The following is a 19,013-nucleotide window of genomic DNA, read 5'->3' as shown; positions in this document are numbered from 1 at the left end:
ATTAACAGGTCTGAAACCACGAAAAGGCTTTTGGATTCACTGGAAACTAATAGACCTCTCTACAACAACCATACATGGCAGCAAGAGAGCATCTGCAAAATCAACAAAGGAAAGGATTGCAAGTAGTCAAGAACACATGATATCTAGTGAGTAAAATTTTTGTAACTGCAGAATGGAAAAGGGAGCCAAAATCAAGGATATTAGACTATGTATTAGACAAATTTTTCTAATAATTTATTTTTATGAAGATCTTTAAATACTTGATGTATAAAGTGTCATTATAATGGTAATATATCTGTCTTTTTTCCATTTGCCTGTTATGATATTTTTATATCAGTTTTTAGGAACTTTGTGTCTTTATATACACTACAGATATTCTCACTTTTGACTGTATTACTAACTGGACAATAATGTCTTTCTAACAGATTAGTGTGTTTCTTGTAAACAAAAAGTCTGACTGTTGTTTTTTATTTAGTCTGATGATATTTTCATTTTTAATTGAAATGATAACATATTTAACATAATTATTGATAGAGTTGGTTTTATTTCTACTATGTTTCTATTTTTTTCAATTTTATCTTATCCATTCTTTGTTCTTCAATTCCCCTTTTCTGGCTTCTTTGGGTTAATTGAATATTTTTAGTATTCCATCTTAATTCTTCTCTTGGCTATTTACCTATACCACTTTGTATTTTTTGGAGCTGTTTAAATAATTACAAAATGCATCCTACATTATCAAAAGAAGTTAATATTGTCCTGCTTCACTTAAAATGTAGGAACTTGGAGCTGTATGGTTTACCTGTCCACTATTGTTGTCCTATCTATAGTACATGTAAACAAATTAACAACCTTATATTGGTTATGATTTTTGCTTCAAATAATTAATTTTTTTCATTTTTGAGGTCTAATTGATATATAATAACTTCATATTTTAAAGTGTAGAACTTTGATGAGTTTTGATATATGTATAAAGAAATTGAAACCCCATCACAACTCTTGAGATAGGAAACATATTACTCCCAAAAGTTCCTCATGCTTTTTAAAAATTCCTCTCTCTCACCCAGTCTCTAAGCAATCAAATATGTGATTTTTTTAGCATAGTTTGCATTTTCTGGCATTTTATATAAACAGAATCATAGAATGTATGCTATTTGGGGTTGACATTTTTTAATCTGCATAATTGTTTTGAGATTCATTTGTAATGTTTCATGTCTTAATAGTTTGTTCCTTCCCAATGCTGATGAGAGAGTCCAGAGTAAGGGTTTATTGATTCCTCTATTAATAGACTTTTGCCTTATTTCTAGTATTTAACTATTACAAAATAAAGCTGCAGTGAACATACATATACAAATCTTTGTAAGGACATAGAATTTTACTTCTCTTTGGTAGACGTCTAGTAGTGGAATGCTTCCACAGTATGCTAGGTAGATGTATAATATTTTAAGAAATCGTAAAACTCATCCAAAATTTTATATTCCTGCCAGCGTACAAGTTATACTCACTCTACTTCCTCACTAATAGATCTGTAAACAATCTATGATGGAGTCTTGTTTTTAATGATGTAAATTTTTAATTTTATAATGGCATTTAGTTAGGTTTTATTTTAGTTTTTCTAACTACTAGTGATGATGAGCTTCTCAGGCTGGGGCTGTAGCTCAGTGGTAGAGCACTTACCTAATCTGAGCAGGGTTCTAGATTCAGTCACCCCACACTGAAAAGATTTGTCACTGCATGTTCTCTTCAGTGAAGTGTCTGTTCAATTTTTTGAACATTTTTATTCAGATTATCTTTCATATTCTCTTTGAAAAATATTACAATATAAGATTTTACAATTTATGCATGTAGCTCTTAACTTTGGATCTCTAGTTCATTTTTAGTAATTTTTGCTTAAATGAAGAAAGCATCAAAGATAATTTATTTATTATTGTTTTAGCACCATTGGTTTAAAATATTATCCTTTCCCCTTTTAATTGTTTTGGGGCATTTGTTAAAACAGTGAATGACCATGTGTATGTTGGTCATTGTACTCTATTCTGGTCTAATGATGCCAATACCAAACTATCTTAATAACTGTAGCTTTATAGTTTATCTTGAAACCAGGAAGTAGAAGTACTCCAACTTTGATTTTCTTTTACACCATCATTTTGGCTATTATAATTCATTTAATTTCCATAAAAACCTTTTCATCTTCTTGTTAGTTTCTAAAATATATACTATTTTGATTATAAACACATTTAATCTATAGGTCAATTTGAGTAAACTTAATATCTTAAATTTATTTTCTATCCCATGAACATTTTTACTCTAACAACACACCTTTGTTATGATATTTTTAAAATTTCAATTTCTGATTTTTCACTGTTAGCATATAGAAATGAACATTTTCATATTTAGCTTGTATCCTATAACCTTAATAAACTTGATTATTGGTTCTAGTAGTCATTCATAGGATTCTTAGCGTTTCCTGCAAGATGTGGACAAGCATGCCCTCTGAGAATAAAGATCATTTTACATCTCCATTTCTTATCTATGTTTTCCTTCCTGCCTCTGTTCTTTAGTAGCTGTGTAACACTAAGCAGCTTTTAAAATTTTTAAAAATTGACACGTAATATTTATACATATTTATGGTCTATATGCTTTATGTTTATTTTTCTTGCCAATGTCTAGAATTTCCAGAAAAATACTGACTTAAAAATGGTATTCCTGTGTAATTCTTGATCTTTGAGGGAAAATGTTACATCATTTATCTTTAAGTACATTTTAGTTATAAGTTTCTCTAGATGCCCTTTATAAGGCTCAGGTAGTTCTATTCTCTTCCTAGTTGGCTGTATTTTTTAAAAAATCATGGATAGATTAGAATTTTGACTAATACAATTATTGCTTTTTTATCACATATTGTGATGGACATATATATTTTTCTTTTGTGGTCTTTTAATGTAATGAATTATGTTAATTTTTTAAATGTTTAACCTAACCTTGCAATCCCATGTATCATGCTATATTAACATGATATATAAATAGTATGATGTATTATTCATATTCAATTTGCTAAAATTTTGTTTCCTTTTCCTATAATATTCTGTTTCATTTAGTAATGTGTGTGATGTTCCCACACTTCTCTTTTCAAAAAGAGTTAGTGTAAAATTGGTATTATTTCTTTCTTACATATTTGGTAGAATTTACCAGTGAAGTCATCTGGGTCTGGAATTCTCTTTGTGAGAACTACAACATCAATTTTTACCATAGATATAAAGCTACTCAGATTATTGATTCATTCTTGAGCAAACTTCTTAGTTTTGTGTGAATATTTTATTTTTTTAATATGTTTTAGATTTTTTTTCTGGGAGGTAACTCAGTAACCTAGAAATCTTTTTAATCCATTTGAGACTTTCTTTTAAACTTCATTAGATGAGACTAGAAAAGTCTTTTGTCTATGCCTAATTTGTTTCCACTAATAAAGATATCCTTTAGTACTTCAAGGTCTATGTATTAGTTTCCCACTCTGGCTTTCTGGAGCAACAGATTTCTGTGAACCCCAAGTACTGTTCTGCCACTCCTTTGTGTGGCTCTTTATCAGCTTCAGACAAATGTTTAAGGAAAATCTATTAAGGTCTCCATTATGCTCTCTCTGAGTATCTCTTTCCCCTGTAGTATATTATCCTGTGAAGTTAATTCCCTGGCCTTCCTGAATGTTAAACTTTATTTTCTCAACTTGGTGAGACCACTGGGTTCTATTTGAATTTCCACTCCTTGCACTCACTATACACTGAAAATTCATTTTAAATATATTGAATCTATAGATCAATTTGGGGAGACTTGATATCTTAATAAATATATTTTCCATCCCATGAACAAAGACTACATTTATTTATAATTTTTAAAATTTATCTCAGCAATGTTTTCTAGTTTTCACTCTAACAACACATCTTTGTCAAATAATATTAAACAACTATAACAACTGAAGGGTTTGTTTCTCTTTTCTTGGGAGTCACTGTCCTGTACTGCCTATTGTCTAGCAAATAGAAACCACTGTGTCATATTTTATCCAATTTTTTTACTTAAGACAGAACAGTAAATTCAGTCCTGTTACTCTATTATAGTTAAATGTGGAAGTGATAATATGTGTTCTTAAAAGAAGAGAAATTTTAAAACTAATCTACATTTATTCACATATTTATCTTTCCTGGCTTTCTATTCCTAACCATAAATCTGAATTTCCATCTAGTGTCATTTGTCTTAAGCCTGAAAAGATTGCCTTTTGACACTTCTTATAGTTCAGGTCTGCTAAAAATGAATATTATCAAGTCTATGTATCTATGTAAAAATATCTACATTTTCCTTTTTTTTTTTTTTGAAGGTTATTTTCACCAGATGTAGAACTCTAGACTTCCCTTTATTTCTTTTCCTTCCATAAATTATTGGTCCATTATCTTCTGTATTATTTAATAAAAGGTCAAGACATTATTTGTATCATGATTCCTCTATGTCTGAGATCAGCAAACTTTACCTTAAAAAGTCAGATTGTAAATATTTTTGTCCATATACGTATGTTTTCTTTCACAGAATATTATTTACAACTCTCAAAAATGGGAAAACTATTCTTAGCTTTGCAAACTACATGAAAAATACTCTATAGGCTGATTGGATCTGGAGCCTATATTTTGTTGATTTCTACTTCTATGTAATATGCCTTTTTATCTCTGTCACTACCATTAAGAATTTTTTATTTTTCTTGGTCTTACTTGGAGCTCATTGATTTGATGTTTTTCATCAGGTTGTGAAAAAAAATTCCCTAATATTTCTTCAAATACATTAGTCTGGGCTGGGGAGATGGCTCAGTTGGTAGAGTGCTTGCCTCACAAGCACAAGGCCTTGGGTTCAATCCCCAGCATATATATATATATATATATATATATATATATATATATATATATATATATATATATATATTAGTCTGTTCTATTTCTTTTCTCCTCTGGGACTCCAATTGAATATGCATTATTATTGCTGAATATTGTCACAACTTACTAGGTCTTTTTTCACTTTTTTCCTCTATGTTCCACAGATTTTATACTGCATTTCTTATGAAATGATCATTTTCATTTAAAAAACAGACCTAATTTTCATGTTAGTGAGAAATCTTGATAAATGTACCTTCTATTTAGCCCTAAATATACAGAAAAAATACTTTATACATTTGATCCTAAACCATGACAAGATTTTTGTGTTTCTGTATGAGATCATCTAAGTCTGTGAGAATGGGAAATGAGGAGAGAAGAAGAAGGGGTTAGAGGTTTAATGGATCCTTCTCTTTATATTGCTCAAAATTAAATTATAATAATTTATGTTCAACCTGGAAAAATCTTCCATTTGAGGTATTACTTGATAATGTATGTTAATAGGACTTACTAATAACCTTATTTGGCAAGTGACTTTTATTATCATCCTAGTAATTGAGAAAATTTAAACATAAGGAGGTTAAATAACTTGCCCAAAGTCACATAATTGATAAATGCTAGAATATGAATTCCAATCCATGAAAGTTTGGCCTTAGCATTTGAATTCAATGACTTCACATACTGCCTCTTAGTCATTTAATTTTATATGCCTATAATCTATGAAGGCTTAAAATTATCATCATAGGATAAGAGATAACTTCTGATTTACTATAGACATAATCTTTCATTCATGAAAAATGTGAACAAGCTTTTATATCCTTTCCTGGATTAAATTTTAATGGGTGAGAAGCGAGAAGAACAGATGTTAGTAGAAGGACCAGAAAAGGGGCAGAAAATGGGATTGCAGGGGAGGAAGGTACTTTTTTCCTAATTATATTTGCAGATTCCTTTAGAAATAGTAAGCAATGATTTGGGGTCAAAGTGGTGCAGAGGCATTATGACAGCAAAGATCTCAAAGTTCTAAATATCTAAGAGGAATAGCACTTTCATTGGCAAAGCACATATCTGCTACATAACCACTGTTTATGATAGGGAAACTAAAAAACAAAACTGTACCATTTTTAAAAGATAAGGATTAATGAAATTTTTAAAAATTTTGTTTTTGTTTTCTGTAAACTGCTTAGATTATGACTACCAGGAAATCTGTTTAAGGAAGAAATTTCTTCAGAGCTTTATCTGCTTTTAAGTCTGTTTCTGAGTTTTTATATCAGTTAGTGTTGGTAAATACCTCCTTCTCACACAGGGACTCGGGGTTCTAGATTACTTTAATCTTCTGTATTCACCATGCTATTGAACTCTGTACTTATTTTAATCCATCTGTGTTAGAGAGTAAAAAGGAGTAAGTCTTGGTTCAGAAGTAGCCCACATCACTTTCAAACCCATGCCATTAGTGTAAAAGACATGGTTATACATAGATGTAAGGATGTCAAGCAAATAAAAACACTGACTGATAAACTGTTACATGGTGCTTATACTATGGAAAGGGAAGCACAATTTTGAAGGACAGCTAATTGTCTCTGCCACAAGCACTCAGTTAAAAGAATGAAGAGTAAACTTTTAATACCATGCTTTTACTATGACCAATAATAAAATTTTAGCTAGCTATCAAACAAAAATTTTAGAGAAGTTATATCCCCCACCATGGGTGCATCCAAAATTAAAAGAATTTTTTATGAGAGTAGGGTCATGTTAATGAATGTGAATTTTTGATGTTACATAAAGAAAGGTAATCAACATTTAGAAGATACACATAATTTATTAAACCAGTATTTTCCAAATGACCAATACTTCATGTTAAAAAAAATTGTACATGAATTATTTTTAAAGTGCTAGACCAATGAGCTTAATGTAACACAATGCATATAGCACAGTAATAAGGTTTCAGATTCCACATTGCAACTCACCATTAAGAAATCATACCTTCTTAAGTTTCTGTGTAGTATCAAAGAATATTCACAGTTATAAGGAAAAGGTCTTAAAATATTTCTGTTTCTGAATAATTCTGGCATTCTATGGCACAGCAGCATGAATATAATTAACAATAATGCATTATTGTCTCTCAAAATAGTTTTCAGGGGGTGCTGTTTTGTTTCATTTTTTTTTTTTGGTATCAGGGATTGAACCCTGGGGTGCTTAACCACTGAGCAATATCCCCAACCCTTTTCATGTTGTGTTTTGTTTTTGTTTTTGTTTTTGTTTTTGAGATAGGGTCTAGCTAAGTTGCTTAGGGCCTCATGAAGTTGCTGAGTCTGGCTTTGAATTTGTGATCCTCCTGCCTTAGCCTCCCAAGCCAGTAGGATTACAGATGTGCACCACTACATCTGACCCTCCAAATAAATTGAAGAGAGAAATTTGAATATACTCACCACAAAGAAATGATAAAATTTTACAATGATGCATGTGCTAATTACTCTGAGTTGATCACTACCCAATGTATACATATATAAATAAAACATATCATACCTCATAAATATGTACAAATACTGTGTTCATTATAATTTTTAAAATAAAAAATTCTTCTAACTACTTATCTGTGTAAAGCTGTATTTTCCTTATATACTTTAATACATAAATATGTACTTTATAAAAACTCACAACAGAATTAACATTGACATGGATATGTGTTTTAGTCAGCTTCTTTGCTACTGTGACCAAAAGATCTGACAAGGACAATTTTAGAGGAGGGAAATTTGTTTATTTTCCACTTGCGTTTTCAGCATTTTCAGAGTTTTCAGTCCGTAGACGGTTCCATTGCTCTGGGACCAAAAAGGGAGGCAGAACATCATGGCAGAAGGGTGTGGAGGAGGAAAGCAGCTGAGCACATGGCAATCAGGAAGCAGAGGGGGTTTGGTTCACCAGGGACAAAATATAAACACCAAAGGTATGCCAGTGATCTACCTCCTTCCGTCACAGCCCACCTGCCTCCAGTTACCTTCCAGTTAATCCATATCAGTGAATTAATGCACAAAAGTCTCACATAACCCAGTCATTTCACCTCTAAACTTACTTCTGTCGTCTCACACATGAGTTTTGGGGGAATCCTCATATCTAAACCATAACTATATGAGAATCTAGCTGTATTCTACCAAGCCAGGTATTAAAGAATGTGAAACAATGTTACTATTCCCAAAATTTTTTCTTGAAATGTAGTGTTTTCATAAAAGATGCTTTTATATTAACCATGAAGTGAATTTATTGCTATATTTAGTGAATTTACAGATATTTAACATTTTGTGCTTTTTAATTTTTAATATAGCAAATGTTAGTACAGTAAAAAAAACCCACATAAACAATAGTTCCAGTTTTTCTCAAGACTATACAGGAGTTCTAAGACCAAAAACTTTGAGGACAACTATCCTATTGGCCCATGGCACATCCTACTTGTATTTTAATAGTGTCTGTGTTGCATATGAAGAATCCCTGAACATAATAATCAGATAGTTTATTTATTGGTACCCTAAACATGAGTTTATCTGGAGACTTTACTGCAGTCTCCAATGTTTCTTTGACTTTCTTATGTTCAGCATGTACATAGAAGACTTGAATGTCTTCGATTAAGTCATATAACTCCCTGAGTCTTACTTTTCCAACTGAAAAATGAAGTGACTATAATAGATTATTTTATATAGTCTCTTTTCTGTTATTCCATGACTTCTAGCCATAGGTACCACATAATCTTCCAAAGTGACTGCTGACTGTTGAGGTGGGATTAGCAATAGAAATGGTGATGTAGGCTTCATGACTTTAGAGCTCTTCCCTCTCCATAGTGTGTAGTGGTGGTTGGAGGAGTTGTGTATATTAAAAACTTATATTTGTGTTTGAGGAAGGCAGAGGCAAGTCAAAAACAGAATCAGGGTAAAACATGAGTATGCATAAAGTATGCTTATGTATGACTTTCAAGGAATAGAGTAATCTGTGTTCCATGTTATACATGCTATTTCAAATTTTTTTTCTTCTAATCCAAAACATATTTTTTCTTCTTGACCCTTGGATGCTTATTGTCATGTGGACTTACTCCCAAAATTTTAATTTAAAGAACTTTCTGTTTTTGTTCTTAATGAAATAGACAGTGAATGGTTAAACTTTGGCTTCCAAATAAACTGGCATAAATCTCCCTTTTTAGGACTGTAATGTAAGCAATTATAGAATTTTAGTATCTGGAATGACTCTGGATTTATAAGCCAACTCCCCTGAACCAGTATATTATCAGATTATTTTATAATACTAAAGTTTTAATGTTCGTTTCTCTTATTGTGGTGCAATACCGTTTAAGCTTTTAAACTCAATATTTTTATACTTTTTCCTAATTTTTAAACCCAAGTTTTCCTCTTTATCTGGACTTCAGAGTTAACATGAATGAACCTCATGATTCTTATAAACTATAAACCAAAGCTGTAAGAAAAATCCTTATGTTCAATCAGCATGTAATTTTAAAGTAACTGGTACACATCACTCTCTTGGTGCTATGCAGAAATAAAGAAACATAGTAGTTATTTATACCCAAGTATTATTTGGTGTTTAGCAAATGACATGTTACAGAAATACTTTAAGTAATAGCCAAATGGATTAGGACTCCACGTTATAAAGAACTGTTTGAATTTTAAATTGTTCCTCTCTTTTTTGCTATCTTTTAATTGCTAGCACTGCTCAGGGACAATAAGGGAAGAATCCTTAAACTAAGACATGAGGTAATACTTTGAGAGTTAAGCCTGTAAAATCTCCACATTGTGATTCTCATCATATATCATCAAAAGAAAACCAAGAAGTGTATTACAAAATCAAGTGAGAAAATCCCAAAAATACTGTTAAGAGGACCAAAACTCTCAATATAGTAGCAGTCTAATTAAGTTGTATTGTGTAACTATTGGTTAAATATTATACTGTATGGAGAAAGACTTGTGAAGAGAAGTGTTGTATAAAACATAAGGTATAGAATAGAGGTAAACCAAAAAAGGAAAAACTAGAAATAGGCAGTGTTTTATAGGACTATCCAGATTTGATCATTATGAATTAGTTTTCATAATCATTTAGATAATATATGCATATATATTTTAAAATCATTTTACCATTCTTCCATACTCATCAAAAAAACTCTTAATTACTAATTTAGCTTCAAAGATCAGAATCCATACTACCCTAAGAGACAGAAGCCTCTGCACATCCCCATTCCTGAAACCCCACAAATATTTCCCCATACTTGCACAGAGTTTGAAACCGTACAAACCTGACTAAATCCAGATGTGTAGTTGTGACCCCAGCACCCAAATCCTTGCACATCTCTGCACTAAAGGTTATTTAGCACAGCAGGGGTTGCCACCAGGGAATCAAGGTGCTTCCTCTCTGGGACTTGGGACACACCCACCACCCACTCTCAGTGCAGCTGCCAGATGTTCTTGCCACCAGAAGCACTCACCCAAGCAGGGCCTAGGAACATGTACGTCATGGCCCACAACCACTTCCATTTCTGGAATCTACCAGTGGAATTTGCCCTTGCGGATCCAAGTGACCTGTCACCTGTGCACTCTCCTACTGCTGCTGCTGCCATTTCAGGAGGCCTCCACAATAGCAAAGCTTCCCCAGCAGGGCCACGATTCCCTTTGCTAAAGTGACCACACAGTAGATACCTCATCTCCACTGCCTTGCACACTATACCTGCCTGAGCTACTAGAGTGCCTCCATCCCCAAATGACCCTTGGAGACAGATGGAATCTTTGAACCTGCACACACACACACACACACACACACACACACACACCACCGAAAGTCGCTGATGAAGCTCTATGGAGACTACACCACAGTGTCCAGATGGAACCAAAACCAAAGTCACACCCTAAGTTATCCTCAGTAGAAAAATCTTTTATTATAAAAGCCACCCTTTGGCAGGCATGGTGACTCACACCTGTAATTCCAGCAGCTCAGGAGGCTCAGGCAAGAGGATCACAAGTTGGAAGCCAGTCTTAGCAACTTAGCTGTAAGCAACTTACTGAGACCCTGTCTCAAATTTTTAAAAATTAAAGAGGTGGGGATGTGACTCAATGGTTAAGCACGTTGAGTTCAATCCCTGGAACACATACACAAAAAAAGACTCCCTTTGAGATTGCTAGTGACAACTAATCTGCCGAATGCACAAATATCAACAAAGGGTCATGAGAAGTATGAGAAATCAAGGTAATATAGGTAATTTAATGGCTCTAAAGGAACACAGTAACTCTCTAGCAACAGACTCAGAGAAAACTAATGAAATGATAAAGAATTCAAAAGAATAATTAAATTCAATGAGCTATAAAAGAATGCAAACACAATTCAGTTCAATCAGGAAAAAACTTAGGAATGAAAAATTCAGCACAGATAGGAATCATACAAAAGAACCTGAGATTTTGGAACTAAAGAACTTGATAACTTAAAATATACAGTAGAGTGCCCCAACAACAATTGAAATCAGGCAGACAAAAAGTACTTCTGGGTGTGATGGCTTGTCTTTTGAAATATCTTAGTTAGACAAAAGAAAAATAAAATAGAAAAATAGGATGAATAAAATCTCTGAGACATGAAACATCATTTAACAAACAAATATTTTAATTATGGAAATTCCAGAAGGCAAAGAGGAGATAGACAATAAAAATATATTCATTGAAATAATAGCTGAAAACTTCCCTATTCTTCAAAAAAGCTGTGGACATTTAGGTCCAGAAAGCCCAAAGAATCCCATAGATTTGACCAAAATAGGTCTTCTCTCAAGCACATTATCATTAAACAGTCAAAAGTCCAAGACAAAGAATTCTAAAAACATCAAGAGAAAAGCATCAAGTCACATTTAAGGTAACCCCATTAGACTTTCAGCAGTTTTCTCATTAGAAACCTCACAGGCCAGGAGGGAATGATATGACAGTGTCAACATTCTGAAAGGGAAAAAAAAAATCTACAAAGAATATTGAACCCAGCAAAGCTGTCCTTCAGAAATGAAGAAATACTTTTCTAGAGAGGTAAAACCTGAAGGATTTCATCACTACTCTTCTGGCCCTACAAGACAGAAAGGCTGACAGTAGTCCTGTATCTGGAATATACAAGATGATAACTACCATCAGGAAAATACATGGAAGAATAAACTTAAGGATAAGCAGATACACAAATGAAAAAGAGAAAGGAATCAAATCGTGTCACTGAGAAAAACCACCAAACCACAAAACAAAAAAAGAGAGAGAGAGAGAGAATCAAAGGGAACAAAATAGATAGAGCAATTAGAAAACAACTAAAATGGCAGGAGTAAATCCCAACTTATCAATGATAACCTTGAATGCATAAACAAATTCCCCAATCAAGAATATAGAGTGGATGAATGGATTAAAAAAACAAGAGCCAAATGTATTACATGTAAAAAACTCACTTCACCAATAAAGACATACATAATTAAAAGTGAAGGGGTGAATGTGAAAAGAAAGCCTACAGAGTGGGAGAAAATCTTTTCCACACACACTTCAGATAGAGCACTTATCTCCAATATTTATAAAGAACTTACAAAACTTTATACCAAATATACAAAGAACCCAATCAATACATAGGCCAAGAACTGGACAGACACTTTACAGAAGACATACAGATGATTAATAGATATATGAAAAAGTGTTCAACATCTCTAGTAATTAGAGAAATGGAAAGTGAAACAACTCTAAGATTTCATCTTACTCCAATTAAAATGGCTATTATCAAAAACACAAACAATAATAGATTTTGGTGTGGATGTCAGGGAAAAAGTCACACTTTTACACTGCTGGTGGAGTTGCAAATTGGTGCAGCCACTCTGGAAAGCAGTATGGAGGTTCCTCAGAAAACTTGGAATGGACCCACCTTTTGACCCAGTTATCTCCTCAGTTTATACCCAAAGGACTTAAAATCAGCATACTACAGACATGCAACCACATCAGTGTTTATAGCAGCTCAATTCACAATAGTAAGATTGTGGAACCAACCTAAATGCCCTTCAACAGATGAATGGATAAAGAAACTATGGTGTATATATATATACAATGGAATATTAGTCAGCCATAAAGAAGAATAATATTATGACATTTTCAAATAAATGGATGGAGTTGGATAATATCATGCTAATTACTTAAAAATGCCCATTCCAAAAAACCAAATGTTGAATGTTTTCTTTGATAAGTGGATGATGATATATAATGGGGGTGGAGGGGTGGGGAGTGAGAGAAGAATGGAGGAACTTTAGATTATGTAGAGGGAAATGAGAGGGAGGGGGTTTATGAAAAATTGTGGAATGAGACAGACATCATTACCCTATGTACATGTATGATTACATGAATGGTATGATTCATCATGTACATCATGTACAACCATAGAAATGAAATTATGTACCCCATTTGTGTACAATGATTCAGAATGCAGTCTAAAAAATTTTTTAAAAAATAAATAATTTTTAAAATTTTTTTAAAAAGTGAAGGGACGGACAAAAGATATTCCACACAAGTGAAAACAAAAGGGAACTGGATTAGCTATGTTTATATAAGGTAAAATGGACTTAGAACCAAATACTATAAAAAGAGACAAGACAATGATATAATGATAAAGGGATCAATTCAGCAAGAGTGAAAAACAACTAAAACATATGCACTCAGTACTGGAACACCCAGTTATATAAAGCAAACATTATTAGATCTACAAAATACAGACAGACTTACATACAATAATAGTTGGGGACTTCAACACCCAACTTTCATCAATGAACGGCTCATCCAGACAAAAATAATCAACAAAGAAACATTAGAGTTAAAGTCAACCTAACAGATATTTGCAAAACATTTTATTCAACAGCTGCAGAATTCACATTATTCTCATTAGGACATGGAACATTTTGCAGGATAGACAATATGCTAGGCCATAAAACAAGTCTCTATAAATTCAAAAAAGTTTAAATTATAGCATGTATCTTCTCTGATTACAATGAAATAATGAGAAATCAGCAAGGAGAACTTTAGAAGTTATACAAATACAAACTTTTGAATTACCAATGGATCAATGAAGAAATCAAAAAATAAACTGATGTTTCTTAAAACAAATGAAAATGGAAATAAAATCTACCATAGCCTATGAAATGCAGCAAAGCAATACTAGGAGAAAGTTTGCAGCAAGAAACACCTTTAGCAAAGGGAAAGGCAGGGGAAATTTTGAATAAACAAACTAATCTGCAAATCAAGGAACTAGAAAAGCAAGAAAAACCCAAAGCCAAAATTAGTAGAAATAAAGAAATTATAAAGATCAGAGGAGAAATAAACAGAAACTGAAAAAAAAATATTCAAGTTGGGTTTTTGAAAGGATAAACAAATAAACAAAACTTTAGCCAGGCTAGCCAAGAAGAAAACAGGATACCCAAATAAATACAATCAATCAGAGATGGAAAGAGGGAGGTTACAACTGATACCACAGAAATATAAAGGATTATGAGGGACTATCATGAACAACTATATGCCAACCTATTGGAGGAGCTAGAAGAAATTAATGAATTTGGGGGCACACACAACCTACCAAAATTAGACCATAAAGACACAGGAAACCTGAACATACCATAAACAAGCTACAGGATTGAATCAAGAACTAACGGTGTCCCAACAAAGAAAAGTCCAGAAGCAGATGGCTTCACTGCTGAATTCTCCAAATCATTTTAAAAGAGCTAATGCCAATTATTTTCAAATTATTCCAGAAAAAATTGATAAGTGGGGAATTCTTCCAATCACATCCTATGATGTCAGCATTACACTGATCACAAAATCATACAAAGCCAACAAAAAAGAAAACTACAGATCAATATCCATGATGAATATAGCAAAAATCCTCCACAACATATTAGTAAACCAAATCCAACAGCACACCAAAAATATTAACATCATGATCAAAGGGGAATTATCCCAGGGATGGAAAGATGATTCATCATATGCAAATCAATAAATGAATGAATATTCTAACTTTAGAACTTTTATTCTCTTATTAATTTTAATAAGTTAGTTAACTTTTTATTCTCTAATTAATTTTATTTTTAAATTGATATATTTGTACTTTTGAAGTTCATTATTATATTTGATGCATATATACAATGTGTAATGATGAAATAAGGGTAATTAAGCATTTCCATCTCCTTAAATATTATCATTTCCATGTGTTGGAACATTCAAACTCATCACTTCTAATTATTTGGAAGTGTATATCTAATTATTATAGACTATAGTTGCCCTACTGTGTAAAAGGACATTAGAACTATTTGCTCTCCAACTATATCCCCTCCAACTTGTTATCTACCCTTTCTATATCTTCCCTTCCTAGCCTCTAGTGACCTCTATTCTACTCTCTACTTCTATGTGATAACATTTTTAGCTTCTACCAAGTGAGATCATACAGAGTTTGTCTTTCTGTACCTATCTTATTTCATGTAACATAATGTTTTCCAGCACTGTTGATTGGAATGTATTTTGGGAAAAAAAAAAACCTTCTGAAAATCAATTTTTCAATTCTACTTTTTGCACACATCCTAAGGAAACAATTAGAAGTATAAATAAGATTGGACAAAAATATTCATATACCATATTAGTGAAAATTTTGAAACAACCAAAATAACCAATAATATTCAGTTATATAAATACTAGTAAAATAGAAGCCCTCTTATTTAGCCTAGTCAAATCTATTAATTGATTGATTAGTAGAAAAATTTTGAATGTGGAATAATTTTAAAGTATAGATATATACTTTAAATATTCTATTTTTACTGCAAATATAAAACAGTGCATTCATTTGTCAATTTTGATGCAGGGCTATGGCCTTTATTCTGAGTATGATTCTAATAATTATCATACCCATTAAATAAAGTCTATAATGTCCAATTTCAGTTTGTTTAAAATAAACTGAAAATTCTGAATATCTGCTAAGCAATCTGAATGTATAATTCTATATTATTTTTTTCCTGTTTCTTTGCCCATGCCTAATTCACAGAAAAGTTTTTAATCACTTTCTCACTCCATAGACTTCTGAAAAAATTTGGTATTCTATTCTGTAATGTGGAAAATGATTGGAGTTTTGAACAGAGGAATTTTGTATTATCTAAAATATATTTTAATAGAATCACTCTGGCTGCTCTGTTTGAAAATGGACTATAGAGGGGAGGGAATTTTAGTGCACTTTGTATTCTGTAATTATTTCAACGCAAAAACAAATGTGATTCTCCTTCTGGTGTTTGCATTTCATTTTAGCTCCAACTGTGAATAACAAAACATGAAGGAGTCTAGGAAAACCAGGAGAAATTTTAAAGTAAGTTTCTTCAAAGTGTTTAAGAAAGAAAAGACAAAGATGGAAAACCAGATATAGCTTCTCAGGAAGCTTTTTGCTCCCTGACCCCCCATTTTTCTAGTTAGTTCTCAATTGCAGGGGCACATCAGAACCCCTAGAACTTATAAAAATACCAGTGCCTGTGCCCCATCCCAGACATACTAATGAAATTAGCCTGGAATGGTATTTAGTCTCCATTATTTTAAAAAACAACAACAAAAAGCAAGCAAGCAAACAAAACTCCAAGTACTTCTATTATGTACCTAGCATTGAAATCAATGGCTTTCAGGTCTTCTTAGGTTTTTCCTATGCTCAGATGGTCTTATACAATTTGTAACTGATGCCTCTACCATCTAGGATAAAATATCGGGCTGATAGGAAATTCAACTAACATCTATACTCTGACTCTCTCAAGGAAGGCAGTTAAGGGTGGGATTATTATCAGACTGAGTCTGAAGGCAGGGTATTTCTTTCATATGGAGCTAAAATCCTACCTTAGGATTTCTAAGAAGCTGCAACTTGGGCAGAAGTTCAGACTGTGGTTCAAACCTTTTTCTTAAAATTTCCCATATGAGAATGAACCATACGGTATCCCTCAGTATTCCTCAGGGATGGGTCAAAACTGTCTCCAAAGAGAATACACCTATGTAATCTGTTTCTCTGCTAAATGGCTCACCACTGAAAACCACAATCCAAATTTATCATGGTGGTCTTACAAGCATCTAGTTTATGACTTGTATTAGACAGCCTGTATGACGGCCTTCATTGAGCCTCTTATGCTTATACTTATTCTCTTGGGTAATAAACTCCCCATAATTGTAAACATAGTAACATAATATTTGAAATTATTTTTTTTAAACTGTAGCTTTCATTTGGGTACTTTCACTCTCTCATTCCTTGCTCTGTAGAAAATTGTTGTAGGCAGTGCTATTGGAGACCCCTATATGATATGTCTAACCAATTGTTAGTAAGGACCTCAGCTGGATCCCTCTTTGAATTGAATGTTGAAACAGATAACCGCAGTCCTGGTTAACAACTTTATTGCAATTTTATGAGGGATTACAATCAGAGACAACTAGCTGACCCATACCCAGATTCCTGGACCACAAAAACTATGAGAAAACAAGTATCTGTTGTTTTAAGCTATGAAGTTTTAATCGTTATACAGCAATAAATGACTAAAACAAGAAAAGGATTTGTCATCTTCAAGCTGAATGTTTTTACTTAAAGGACATTTCAATTATTAGGATGTAAGTACTGATCTTGTAAAAGAAAAAAAAAAACTATGTAGGCTCTCATATCTCATATATTCAATGATGATGATTTGGGAAATAGAACATAATTAATAATCAGAAAATAAAAGGAAGTATAAGAGGTATCTTCTCAGATAAGAGTAAATACCTGGTTGCCTAAAAGAAAAGTTTGAAAAGGGAGAAACTGGTTTCAAGATGGCGGCCTAGAGAGTGGCTGCATTTCATGTTGCTCCAGGACTCAGGATTCAAAAGAGGAGATATTGAGACGCTTGGGACCAACTCAAAGCAGCCGGGTGACTCTCACCCGTTGGGAAAGCGTCCCGGATGGGACGGTGGTCCCGGAACGCAGGAAACTTTGTGAAGTAGAGCTGCCGGCGAGACGCCCCTCCCCCCGCTGGAGCAGTGAACTCGGACAACTGGGAGCGCCATAAAGGAGGCCGCTCGGCACAGCGCTGGGATTCAGAGCAACCACTGGGGCTCCGGCGGCTGCCCAGGGGAAGAGTGGCGAGGAGAGCTGTGTGGACTCAGGACACCGGGGCCTGCCCTGAGGAGGAGGAGAAGGAACGTGGCCACTTGGATTTGGAGTGACTGCACCAGAGCTACAGGCGGTTGCCAGAGGAGAAGCTGCGCGGCGAGCTGTTTGGACTCAGAACGACGCTTCTGAACCCCGGGGCCTGCCCTGAGGAGGAGGAGGAGGAAGAGGAGCGCGGCCGCTTGGATTCGGGGTGACTGCACCAGAGCTACAGGCGGTTGCCAGAGGAGGGGCTGCGTGGCGAGCTGTTTGGACTCAGACCACTTCTGAACCCCGGGGTCTGCCCGGAGGAGAAGGAGCAGGAGGAGGAGGAGCGCGGCGGGTCCTTTGGACTCACAGTGACTGCATTAGCGCTCCAGGCGGCTGCTCAGAGGAGAAGGCGAGTGGTGAGTTGTTTGGACTTAAAGCGACAGCTCCTGAACACAGGGGGGCTGCCTGGAGGAGAAGCATGGTGGGACGCTTGGTCTTGAGTGGCCACACCAGAGCTCCGGGCGGTTGCCCAGAGGACCCGTGCTGCGGGTCACGTGGACTCAGAGCCACTCAGAGCGTCTGCTCCTGAACACCTGGGGGGTTATCTGGAGAAGGAGGAGGAACGGGGAGGGTCACTTCGACTCGGAGTGATTGATTGCCCAGGGCTACCGATGGTTGGTGGAGGTGGAGGCACGCAGTGAGTTTCTTGGACTCCTAGTGACCGCACCGGAATACTGGGCGGCTGTCTGGAGGAAGAGGCGTGTGGCGGGTCTCTGGGATTCAGAGCGATTGTACAGGGCCCCAGGTGGCTGCTCAGAGGAGGGGCCGCATAGCCAGGCGATTAGGTGCAGAGCAGGGTCCCAGGATCTAGGACGCTTCTTGGTGGAAGAGCCGCACAGAGACAGGCTTAGGGCGGAGCGAAGGTTCCAGGCCTGCGGGCAGATTCTCTGAGGAAGGGCAGCCTAAGGAGAGTCA

General features: G+C 34.5%; 1 protein-coding gene across 1 annotated transcript in view; it reads left to right on the top strand.

Moving 5' to 3' along the window:
- FAM227B (family with sequence similarity 227 member B) overlaps positions 1-19,013 on the top strand; it is a gene marked incomplete at both ends in the record, with an annotated part of 150,065 nt that overhangs the window by 31,114 nt on the left and 99,938 nt on the right. The window contains 1 exon segment of the mRNA XM_079129696.1: positions 9-146. Coding sequence (XP_078985822.1) covers positions 9-146 — 138 coding nt within the window.

This window comes from Sciurus vulgaris (genome assembly GCF_902686455.1).
Source record: "Sciurus vulgaris genome assembly, chromosome: 2".
NCBI lineage: Eukaryota > Metazoa > Chordata > Mammalia > Rodentia > Sciuridae > Sciurus > Sciurus vulgaris.
Note: the sequence above shows the minus strand (reverse complement) of the source record. Positions and strands in the feature narration are given on the sequence as shown.